Source organism: Globicephala melas, chromosome 13 (assembly GCF_963455315.2).
Source record: "Globicephala melas chromosome 13, mGloMel1.2, whole genome shotgun sequence".
NCBI lineage: Eukaryota > Metazoa > Chordata > Mammalia > Artiodactyla > Delphinidae > Globicephala > Globicephala melas.
The window spans coordinates 12,471,048-12,484,142 of record NC_083326.1 but is presented as its reverse complement, the minus strand read 5'-3'; the positions used below and the strand labels follow the sequence as shown (position 1 = coordinate 12,484,142).

General features: G+C 36.7%; 1 protein-coding gene across 6 annotated transcripts in view; it reads right to left on the bottom strand.

The window, feature by feature from the left end:
- WDR7 (WD repeat domain 7) overlaps nt 1–13,095 on the bottom strand; it is a 374,489-nt gene that overhangs the window by 347,684 nt on the left and 13,710 nt on the right. For 5 of the 6 annotated variants that reach the window (XM_060310354.1, XM_060310358.1, XM_060310357.1 and 2 more), the window contains exons 2-4: nt 8,910–8,989; nt 5,284–5,455; nt 534–640 (exon numbers count right to left, since the gene is read on the bottom strand). In XM_060310354.1, coding sequence (XP_060166337.1) covers nt 534–640; nt 5,284–5,442 — 266 coding nt within the window. In that variant the 5' untranslated portion in view covers nt 5,443–5,455; nt 8,910–8,989. The remainder of the gene's footprint in view (nt 1–533; nt 641–5,283; nt 5,456–8,909; nt 8,990–13,095) is intronic. The other variant, XM_060310355.1, reaches the window with a different exon arrangement.

The following is a 13,095-nucleotide window of genomic DNA, read 5'->3' as shown; positions in this document are numbered from 1 at the left end:
CTCTAAAAGTTTTTTCTTTTAATTCCCCACACTCTAGACCCTACAAATACTGTTCAATGACTTACGTCTCTAAAAGCAAGCTCTATTCTGAGCCTTAGGAATACATGTAGCCATATTAGTGCATTAATGTACATCAATATAACTGTTTAAACTTTTGCGTGGCTTCGTCTTCCAAATTTATGCTAGCCTAGCATCACTGAGGTTTTTTAAAACTCTCAGAGTTGTCGGCCAATTCAGCAAAAATGCCTTGGGGATTAATGATCATTCTTTAAATTTTATGGTATTCTGAGTTTCTCAAAAGCAAGGCAAAAACATAATCATAAATTACAATAAAATACAAAGTATTATAAAAATCATTAATAAAGATAAAATTCATTTTGAAAACCATATTTCAAATATCTTTATGTTGAAACAACTGAGGCATTTATTTAAAAGACACCCCAAAAGAAAAACAAAAATTCCTACTTACTAATACAGTGGTACTATTTGCAGTACAGACTTATGAGGAGAAAAGTGAATATGAAAATACTTACCCACTCTCAGATGCGCTCACAATATACTGTTTGTCACTAGAAGCACAAGCTTTAGATAAACAGGTGATTGAAGCTGTGTGACCAAACAACAGTGCTCGAGGATTAACCTAGAAATACACAAATATGTTGATATTAGTACCAAATTTTTTAAGTAATCATTTTTAGGAATCCTGTTAAATATTCAGTACAATATACAGATACAGATTTGAGAAGAACTGCTCAGAACATCAAAAACTAAGAGCTGCAAAACACTGACGCCCACCAATTTAATGCGCACAATCATCCCACCACGTAGTTCTAAAGTCAAAAGTGGAAAACCAAGAGGTGATATTACTTGCCCAGTATCACGCAGAGAATGATGGAACCAGGATTTAAAGCAGGGCAGCGTTTAGCACTAAGCTCCAATACACTGAGAAATCAGGTTAAGAATGTGTATTAGTATATAAAATAATTTAACCTCACCTATTTTTAAAATAATACTTTACATGATTTGAAAGTACATTTAGAGTCTCTAGACTGACATCCCCAAACACAAAAAATAGAGAATAGGTACCCTACCAAAAGCTGATATCAATGTTGACTATCAGGAACCAGACTGACCTTCACAGACTAATGATTTAGTGCCATAGTGCCTTATGAAAGGATGGCTTAATACCCACTATTCTAAAATAGTCTAGCAATCAGCCCCCAAATTCATCTACTCTGTACCAAACTGCAAGCTATCATTTCAGGTTACTTCAAGGCCTTAAGTAATTTCAGGATATCTTTCTTAAACATTTAATACATACAAATAATATTTGTAACACATGTACAAGACATAAAAAAAATACATAACCACATACTCAATACCCAGTTTAAAAAAACGGAATATGATTAATACCTTTAAAGCCCCTTTCATGATATCCATTTTGCAAAGAATCAAAATCACTTTAGCCTTATTTTGCATAATTATAATTAAAAGAAAAATACAATCATTGTTTATGGTTAGAACAGGCCTAGAATGTTTTCTCATACATCCAAAATTTTCTCATACATCCAACCCCATTTCTATACAGAGACTCTGTGTTCCTCCACTGGGGAAAAAAAAAAAATGCTCTTGGTCAATTCTTTAATTTCTCCCAAGAAAATCAAATTTACCAATTGTTAGTTTTATTTTCAATGTACATGGCTTTGCTAGAAAAACCCATTTTCAGTCATAATAGAGTAACTAGAACTGACTGTATTCCCACCAAAATCTAGAAAAATGAACAAAAATAATTGAATGAAGTATAAAAATCACATAATCGTCTCAATAGAGGCAATAAAAGCATTTGACAAAACTCAATATCCTTTCATGATTAAAAACTCTCAACAAATTGGGTATAGAAGGAATGTACCCCAACATAATAAAGGCCATATACAACAAGCCCACAGATAACATCATATTCAACAGCTAACAGCCTTTTCTCTAAGATCAAGAACAAGACAAAGATAGCTACTCTTGACATTTCTAATCAACATAATACTGGAAGTCTTAGCCAGAGCAATTGGGCAAAAAACTAAACAAACAAAGCATCCAAATTGAAAAGGAAGAAGTAAAATTGTCTCTGTTGTAGGTGACATGATCTTATATGTAGAAAATCCTAAAGACTCCAACCAAAAGACTGTTAGAACTAATGGACAAATTCAGAAAAGTTGCATGATACAAAATAAACATACAAAAATCAGTTGTTTCTATAACAACAAGGTATCTGACAGAGAAATTAAGAAAGCAATCCCACTTACAATAGCATCAAAAAGAATAAATTACTTAGAAGTAAATTTAACCAAGGAGGTGAAACACCTGTATTCTGAAAATTATAAGACACTAATGAAAGAAGTGGAAGAAGAAATAAATAACGTGGGAAAGATGTCCCACGTTCTTGGGTTGGAAGAATTAATGTTATTAAAAGGTCCATACCACCCAAAGCAATCTACAGAGTGAATGCAATCCTACCAAAATTCCAACGGTGTTTTTCAGAAATAGAAACATAGAAAAAACCATGATAAAATTTGTGTGGAACCATAAAAGACACCAAATAGCCAAAGCAATTTTGAGAAAGAACAAAGTTGGAGGCTTCACACAGTAAGTATTAATATAACTGGAGGAAAAATAAAAATATGGCATATTGTTACATTTATACCTTTTATCTATATCTCACCATATCCCATAAAAATTTATGTCGTAGTTATTAACTAATAAACATTTCACACATAATCAGTACAAAGATAATCTGTTCAACATATTCAAAAAACCATCCATCATCAAAGACCACAGTTCAAAAGTGACAGTTATCAGTGGCAAGGTGTGATGTTTAGAATAAAATGATGTGATGTGTCAGTTCTTAAGAGTAAACACTAACATCAATGTTCCAATCTGGAACTTTGAGGCTACTAGTTCTATAGTCAGCCAACAATCAGCACTCCTTTTGTTTCCCCCTTTAGCAATTTTTTCTTTCTACTACCTGAGATGCTACAATTACATTCATTAACTAAATCCTTACCATGTACAAGCACTGTGATAACTGCTTAATACACATTCCTTCATAGAATCCTTACCACAACCTTGTGTAGTTGATCCTATTTGAAAAATGGCAAGACTTAGGCATCAAATGGTTAAAAACTGCCAAAAGTCACACAGCTAGACACTACAGTAGCCAAGAATGAAGCCAACTTCACCCACCTGCAACATCTGAGCTCTTACCACAATGTTTCACTTCGTTCATTAATGCCATGTATTATACTATTCTTTGCAATTATAGTTTAATTCTCTGCAATTACAGCTTTATAGGTAGTCGAAGCATTAAAACACTATACTGTAGACAACACCTGCATTAACAGGTTCCCTCCTTTACTCTTATCACCATCTGTCTAGGTACTCACTAAACTACTGCTTCTGCAATATCTCTCAGATATTTTATTGCCACCATGTTAGGCCAGGCTGCCCTTTTCCACAGGTAAAAGGAGACCAAGATATGCATGGCAAAAGTTCTAGCTACAGTTCTGAATCCTTTCCTAACAAAAGAAGGGAAGACACCATGACCTCAAGAGAAGGTATTTTGTGCCCTCCCCACTCTGTATGTTATATGACTTATTGGTCCTTCATAGGCATAAATGACTGCTATAAAGTACATTAAGAAGGCCCTCTATATGAATCAAAAGACAATAACCAAGCCACTTTTTATTCAGCCTTCTTTTCCCCTGGGTAAACAGTCCAATTCTCTTAGTATCTTTCAAAGGATGTATTTCTCTCCTAGTCAGTCTCCTCTCCCCCTTTAATCCCTCTTACTTGAATTTAAATAAATATAACATTCTAGTGAAATCCATGCAAAAAATTCAGTAAAAGAATGGTTTCTAAGATCTTACAAGTAAATCTTATTGCTTGAAATAACTCCAATAAAATGTGGTGGGCTTTTGTTCTCCTCATCACTACACTGCTGATTCCTATTTAGTTTGCTATCAATCCTGAAGGCATATCACGTTCTACAACACTCATTTCCAGTCACTTTCCAAACTGTAACCCTAGCCTTGACATGTCATCCAAGTGTGTGGATCATTTTTTCAGTTCTAGCAATTCCATGCCTAGGTGAATACCTAAGAGCAACAAAAACATATGTCCACACAAAAACTCACACACAAATGTTCAAAGCAGCATTATTCACTATGGTCAAAAGTAAAAACAACCCAAATGCCCATCAACTGATCAACAGACAAATAAAATGCAGTATACCTATACAATGGAATATCATTTGGCCATTAAAAGAAAGGAAATATTGATACATGCTACAACATGGATGAACCTTGAAAATATTATGCTAAGTGAAAAAAGCCAATCACAGAAGATCACATACTAAATGATTCTATTTACATAAAGTGTCCAGAATAGGCAGATCTATAGAGACAGGAAATAGATTTGTGGTTGCCCAGGGGACATGGGGGTATATTGGGCGTAACTGCTACAAAGTACAAGGTTTGCTTCCAAGGTGATGAAAATGTTCTAAAATGGACTGTGGTAATGGCTGCACAACTCTGTGAACAGAGTAAAAAAACATTAAATTGTACACTTTAAAGAGTATATTGTATGGCGTGTAAATTTTATCTCAATAAGGCTGTTAAAAAAAAATGTTTAGTTAAAAAAATCAACTTTCTTGCCTCTACATTCCATGCCAGCTACCGCCCCATTTTCTCTGTTCCCCCTTACAGAAAAATTCCTGGGGAGAGTTGTCAGAGATTGGAGGTTAAAATATGGAAAAAGACAGTCTCTCCACAGAGAGCCAGCGCCCAGAAGCAGAGCACACTGAGCATTCCACACCAGTAAAGGATGGCAAAAAATACACAGCGACTTTTAAAATAAATATGACAAAATTTACAAACAGTTTTACAAAACGTTTTGCTCTCTTCAAGACATTGACCTTAGAAGGTATAAATGTTCAAAATTGTTTTTTAATATCTTTTTTGGAAACCTCCTTCAATATGGTTAGAAATTTTCTGAAAAATGTTAAATGTAACATATTAAGCCAGGTAGGATAGATATTATAATTGAAAATCAAGCCAAAAGCCAGCAGAAGTCAACTCTGATGAATCATGTAAATAATCATTCTGAATACCAATTTTAGTCAAAATATATCTCACAGAAGATATATTATGAGGTCAAATTATTCTGGAACTGTGTTATTTTTTGTTAAGTAGTTTATTATATGTGAAAAGTACAATAGGCACTTCAAACACTCACTTCCAAGTCTACTGAAAGATCCCAGAGACATATTTGCCCATCATGGCATCCAGTCACGATCGTGGCCCCATCATCTGTTAAAAGTACTGCTGAGATGCAGTGGGTTGGTGCTTTGCGACCCCAGAGAACAATGGGTAGAACAAGGCTGTTTCCTGCCATTGTGCTTTCAAACCTGGAAATGTTATAAGAATAATGTCAAATGTTATATTTCCTTCTAAAACATATTACACATTTTTCTTATGAAGCCAACTTGAACCTCCTAAGTGCCAAGAATTCCTCTAAACATTATATATATAAATAAAACAGACACATACATAAAAGTATATAAAATCTAATTAAAATCTCAATTAATCCCCACAACAAATCACACGGTAAGTACTATTAGCACTCTTCTTTCACATGTAAAGACAGTGAGTCATAAAGAGTTGCAAAGTGTAAATGGAAGAAATGGAGCCCCAGTCAAGACCCAGGCAGCCTGACTTAGAACCCGGGGTCTTACTCACCCTGCTACGCTACCAAGGCAAGTGAGGTCTCCAAATCTCGTTAAGTCTCCAAACCAATAATAGTTAGCAATGTCCAAGAAAAACTGAGAGTTTTTGACAGTGTCCTAAACATTAAAAAGAATATTGCCCACTGAGAAACTCATTCACCGTATTTAGTACAAACCTATTATGTCTCAAAGTCACAAATGTCTTTTATTCTAAACTCTGAAACCTGAGGGATAAAGAACTTTAAACTCATTTCTGAATAATAAAAATTTAGTTCTGGTAAAGGCGTTTAAATTTGAGATGACAAAATTAAGATCTAGTTAGTGAAACAACTAGATTTAGGTGTTACAAACTGTGTGATTAAAGACTTAAATACTAGTTCAGAGAAGTTCAAGAGACATGAAAACTGGCATAATCAGAGAGGGCTCCATATAAGACAGAGACTCTGCCAGACTTTATGAGACACTAGGAGTCACTCATAGGCTTGGTTTCTACGTGGCAACAAAAGATATACGTACAATGTAGACTCTTTAGAACGCTAAGATTGTCCTAAGAAATTTTCAGAGACACTTAAAGGAGTAACCACTTTCTATGAAAGAAACTAGTTTAATACCCATGGTCCTACTGCTGGTTGCTTTTAGCAAAAGTCTTTTCTTTGATCCACTACTTACACTCTTTAAACAAATAAATAAAACTAAAACTAAAATCCCTTTCCCTGGAAAGAAAATTAGGCAAGTAAAACATTATGAATGATGTTTACCAAACGCAGTCTATGTATATTACATCTTTTATTTTTTGTTAGAATTCATGGCTTTCATCAATTTGCCTCCCCCAAAACTTCATCTGTTTGCTACAGGTAAAAGTTGTTTGCTACAACTTGGGAAAAATTCCAAGTTCCCTTCCTATTTCTAAAACCATTTATGTATCATGTTCAGCAGTTCATAGACTACTATGACATTAACAATTCTTTCCATATTCCTATTTAATATCAGAAAATGAAACAAAGCACTGAGCCAACTTTAACAAATTTGGTACAGCATGTTCCTGGCTGAGTAACATATCCAACAGTGACTTTCTCAAAAAGAGAATCTGGAAGGAGTTCATTCTTCCATGGTGACAGCATTCATTTTTAAGCTATATCACCAAAGATTTCTCTCAATTAAATAAGCTCACAGCATCTAACACAATATGGTGAGATCTGGAAAGAATATTTATCTCGATATTTGAGCACTCGTATTCGATGCATATACCTAGCTCGAAGAGAATGCAAATACACAGATTCAGCACTAAGGAATATGTGTGTGACAGGGAGACGTGTCTGTTCTGATGTAACAGGAAAGAAATTTCTGGTATTCGAGTGACAAGGAGCTCAAGGAAACCTGGAAGAAGAATACATTTCATAGCTCTTAAAACAAGTGAAAATAATCGCCCATAACATGATAAAGGTATTGGAAAACACAAGAAGACACATCCATCTCTAACTCAGCTTCTCCAGAAACTAAAACAAATCCACATTCTAACGAAAATCAGGAACTGACAGTCAATCAGAATCTGAGAAGAATTCTCATTAAGGGCAATTAACAATCTTCATAAGGGAATACATTGTGTTAGTTTCCTAAAAACTGCCCTGACCACAAACTGAGTGGCTTAAAAAACAGAATTTGTTGTCTCATAGCTCTTGAGCTAGAAGTCTGAAAGTAGGTGGTGTCACAGTTAGTTCCTTTTGAGGGTTGTGAAGGGAAAGATCTGATCCACGCCTCTCTCCTTGGCTGGTAGGAGGCCAACTTCATGCTCACATGGTGTTCTCCTACGTACACGTCTCTCCCTTTTTTTATAAGGACACAGCCATGTTGGGTTAGGGCCCACCCCGATGACCTCATTTAACTTGATTACCTTTATAAAGACTTCCAAATAAGGGCACATTCTCAGGTACTAGAGGTTAAGACTTCAACATACGAATTTTAGGGGAACACAATTCAACTCATAGCAGGGAAATGTCCTTTTAAAAGAACATAGCCTAGGGCTTCCCTGGTGGCGCAGTGGTTGAGAGTCCGCCTGCCGATGCAGGGGACACGGGTTCGTGCCCCGGTCTGGGAGGATCCCACGTGCCGCGGAGCGGCTGGGCCCGTGAGCCATGGCCGCTGAGCCTGCACGTCCGGAGCCTGTGCTCCGCAACGGGAGAGGCCACAGCAGTGAGAGGCCCGCGTACTGCAAAAAAATAAATAAAATAAAAGAACATAGCCTAAAATTAATTATCCAAAAAGCAATTCTCCCTTAGGAAATAATGTTACAGAACTTCACTATATCTTTTCCAGGGGATCATACTACATCAGCTTATCTGCTATTACAACTGCTTATCTGAGGAATTAGGTAAGAAGTTCTGTCCAACCAAGGTGGGGGGGAGGGGGGATCGAATTCAAAATTCACTGCTCTATATCCAAGGACATTAGGGATTCATTGGGATAAAAAAAAAATCACATTTTTCTGGAAAAGGCCCAAATCAAAAGTGACTGAATAAATGATTAGTGCCATATAGTATTAACTGTAATAGAAACTCTGAAGAAAATCCTTACTAACTCTCCAAAATATTGTGTACAATATACTCATATTTTGTAACTAATACATTAAGGGGAAATACCACCTTTCAAATTTTAGAGTTATAAATAAATATGCTGTACGACTAGATACTCCTAAAAACAGAAGAATACTAAGAACATTCAATTTTCATCTATGTTTGTATCAAATCTGACTTAAACTTATATTTAGACATTGGCTATTAAATAAAACTCTTTTACTGAAAAAGCTTTAGAGTCAAATAATAGAAGTTCTAGATTCTACCCCTCATTTTGCCACCAACCATGCAGGCTTTGAGCGTATCATCTCACTTCTGAGGCTTGGTTTTCTCATCAAGAGGTAGTTATGAAATTAACTTTGAATCATTTTGAAGTCAAAGAAATCAAATCATAAAGAGCAGGGATCTGAGAGATAAAAAAATCAAGTCATCTCTTTTGGTTACCTTAATTTCATGTATTTCTATTTCACCTAATTGCACCTATTTCTCAGTTCTATACAGAAATAAAACCATACTTCAGTTAAAAACAACAACAAAAATAATAGTTGAAAAAACACTGAACTTACAGTCAGAAGAACTATATTCAAATCCTGACTCTTCTATGCAATCTTGAAAAAGTTACCCCTCTAGGTCTCAGCTTCCCCATCTGTAAAAGATGGACGATAATACCCTCCTTTCAGAAAGCTGTCATAAAGGTTAAGAGAGATCATATATGTAATGCAACCAGTAAAATATCCATCACATGGCAGATGATCAGCAACTATTAATTTTTTTAAAACACAGATTCTGCTATTCTTCACATGCTGCTTCCACATCTACTGATTTCTTTCAGCACTGTAGCTTAACATTTAATAAAGTTGTACCTTTTCAAGAGGTTACTATCTTTCACTGACTTTTTGACACAATATAAAAGTACTACTACTAAAAAAAAAAAAAAGTACTACTACTGTATATGCCTGTCAAACAATTCTATCTGCAAATATGACAATTCAATTCTGCATGACGTTATTAGAAATAATACTACAAACTCCAATCCCAATACTAAGACAGCTTTCAAATTAAATTCTGATCTCATTTCCCAAGTTTCCATTCTGTGTCTATACCATGGAATTACAACAGGAGATAAAATAGACACATGGACCTACACAATGGGGCTTACACACATGCAAACAACTACCACAGAGTGTGATACAGGAGGAATCTCAAGACCTAATGGAGACACAAAAGATGGATATCCTAACCTATACTTCAGGAAGGGTTCTTGGAAGAAATGATGAGTGAGAATGAGTAGTAATTACCCAAGGAAGAGGCTCAAGGAATCACATATTCTAAGTCCCCAAGGTGAGAGATCTCAGTTCTTTCTGGACAGTGAAAATAGCAGGGCTGGCATTCAGAGCACAAAGGCAGAATGAGACAAGAAACAACAAGCCCACATGCACTAAATCATAAGAACTTGGTAACCCACCTCAAGGAATTTGGAGTTTAACCTGATAGCAATGGAAAACAGGTCAACTGTTTTAAATCTGATTAGCTTTTCAGAAAGATCCCTCTAGCTACAATACAAAAGGGAGGGAGAAAACTCTGGGTTTGAAGACCAGTGGGGCTACTGCAGTACTGCTGGTAAGAGAGATGGTGCCTAAATGTATCACAACTTCATTACTATTTCTGGATTTCTCTGTCTAATGGCTGTCTCCCCTACTAGTCTTTAAGCTCCCTAAGAACAAGAACCACATCGATGTATTTACCACCATATGATGTGGATGGAGCATAGTGTCTGCCATATGGGACGTCTTTAATAAATATATGATGAAGGGTAGCAGTGGTGAAAATGGTAATAATAAGATGAATATGAGAGCTATTTTAGATATACAATAGATAGGACTTGGTGTTCAACACACCAAATTGATAAAAACACAACATAGATTTCGATACAGTTTTTTTACACAAAGGTACTCCAAGAACAAAAGTAAAGAGAAAACAATTTAAAATACTAAACGCCCTCTACATAAAGAATAGGCACTATTATTATGATACTGATGCCCAGTGAAGTCATCAATAATTTCAGATTCTCATATGTGAGATAAATTATTATACACCTAACCAGAATTTACAAATTTAGGTTTTGAGAAGTAAGAAGATACTACAAGGTTTCACAATGGTCTTGAGCAGGACCAGAGTTTAAAGAGACTTAATGGTCCCATAACTATATATCCATCTAAGCAGAGAAGAAGTATGCTAAGACTATTTGAGATAGTATACAGGAAAAGCAAATGGGATGCTACTGCAATAAGCCTGGCTGCAGTGATAAGAATCTGGCTAAAATGATGAGAGTTTTGAAAGAAAAAGAAAATATAAGGCATTATAGCAGAACAGTAAATCATCGGGTTTGATGAAATATGTAAGGCGTGAGGCAAGAAAAAGACATGAATGACTGTTACTGTTGCAACAAAAATAGAAATGAGGTTTTTCCTCTCCTGATAACCAGGAAAATAAAGGGAACAGTGAACAGGCTAGAGAAGAAACATAAACTGGCATGAGTTAATCAATCCTAGTTTTATTTTAACTGTTACTAATCTGTAGTGTCTATAGTTAGATTTGTCCTTCACAAAACTAACCTGTCACCCCTAATCCTGTGTAATTTAGGTAATTTACACCCTGCACCTGGTATTTACTCTTTACTCTGCCTATAAACTCTTGTAGCAAATAACCCCTTGTAGCTGTCTGCATTTCAGAAAGGAGGTCATATGTAGACCGATAACCCAGAGGCTAACGGACCCAATTACCAGGTTGCCTGACTCCAGCAATGACTGTTTTGAAATAATGCAAGAAGAAGAATGCAAGACCTTCACCATTTTGATCCTTATCAGAACTCCCCTATAAGAATCCCTGTAATTCCCCAGGAAGCGGGGGGCACAGTTCTTGAGGCACTAGCCTGCTATGCCTTCCCTTTGCCTGGCAAAGAAAATAAAAAGCCTCTCTATTTCTTATCTTCCATTTCTCTGTCTCCGTATTTTTATTCAGCATTGGTGCACAGGGAGCCAGATTAGGCAACATTACTTTCGAAGCAGAGTGATAAGAGAAAGTAAGCAAGCATGGGGGTGGGGGAAGGAGGGAGGAGGGAGAGAGGAAAATAAGAACGTAATGAGGCAACAGAGAAACAGAGGCATAATCTGGTCTCAGAGAAATTAGAGCTCAGGAAATATGTTCACAAAATGGCACCAGAGAACTCAACAAAAATCGTCCCACGTGAACGGGAAAAATCCAATCACCCTTTGCCTGTATCAGTGAACCAAGTCATTGCAAAAGTTGATGAAATATGGGTCAACCTCCTGCTGTTTTGCTTTTGTTTTTGATATTTAAGCAGTTGTAAAAGAAAGGCTTTTGTAACTGACCAAAAAAAAAAAAAAAAACTGCCTTCCTAATATAGAAATGGAGAGAAGTATATAGCTCGTTACCATCTTATAGAGATCTATTTGAGTGGATATTTATTTATTTATTCTTTATAAACACAAGTACCTAATATTTGAAATTCCAATTTATTACAAGTTTACCCTTCATTGGGGCCCTTCCTCCTTAAAGATAATTTAACAAACAACCCAGGTGTCACTAAAGTGGGAACACGGACTTCTCACTGTTACCAAGAACAGACTGGCTCCAGGGTAAGAGGCAAGGAAGGTGTTGGTGACTGGACTGTGAAACTGTAACATCAGCGCTGACTCCAAGCCTGGGGGAGCCAGAATGGTAAACCTATCTAGCAGCCCCTGGAGCAAACCCCACTTTAAGAGGTTTTATTCTCAGGTTCTGTGAGCGGCAATCCCCTTAGTGGATTTTTTTTCCCTTAATTTAAATAGGCACAGAAGAGCTTAGTTGCTCACATTTTCCAAATTCAAAGTTGATAGAAAAGAAAATTAAACCCTGTTTCGCAGTTTTATCAAAATCTGCCATAAAAGGGAAAGAAGACTACAAAGTTTTGCCTAAACATAACTACTCACTATGGGAAGGGGCCGCTGAGCCCCTCCTCCCGCCCGCCACATTTAGGTCCTTCAGCAACTCTCTCAAAATTACACTGCAAACTCATCTCAGAGCTCAGAGGCACACACAGACCTCCTGATTCCTAATGAAGTAAATACCCTTCCTTATTCTATGTTGTCTGCATTTACCACAAAATTCCATTTACCAGAAAACTTCATTCTCCAGTCAATCTGGTTAATCAAGATTTTACTAAAACACATTACTCAAAGGTAAGTAGAACTGTAGTATTTAGGGATGAAATGATCTGATGTCTGGGGTCTGGCATGTGGGAGATGGTGGAGGGGAAGAGGGGGTAAGAGGTATTGGAAGGGATGAAGATGAAACAGGAACATAAGTGTGATGGGTGGTACTCATCCAGATGCACCTCGGGAATAAAGGACTTATTACCCCAGCCACTGAGAGCACTGGGCTGTCAGCCCCCACTAACGACTGCCCCAGCCAAAGGGAGACACCTTGCCGCCTTCCAGTAGGACAGTCCACATCCAACAACTGATCAATCCAGGGATAAACAGTAAAGGCCAGGCCCCCTCATATCAATTCAGTATAGTTCTGAAGGGTCATTCCATCTTTGGAACTACCCCCAGGCTCAACTGAGATTCCTTCCGCTGAGACTCATTACAGCTCAACTTCTCCCTCTGGCCAAACCTGCTTCCTTCCCCAGGTGTCGGGACTAAAAGCACTCCCTTAGAAACCTCAGTGCTAATCTCCATCTCAGAATCT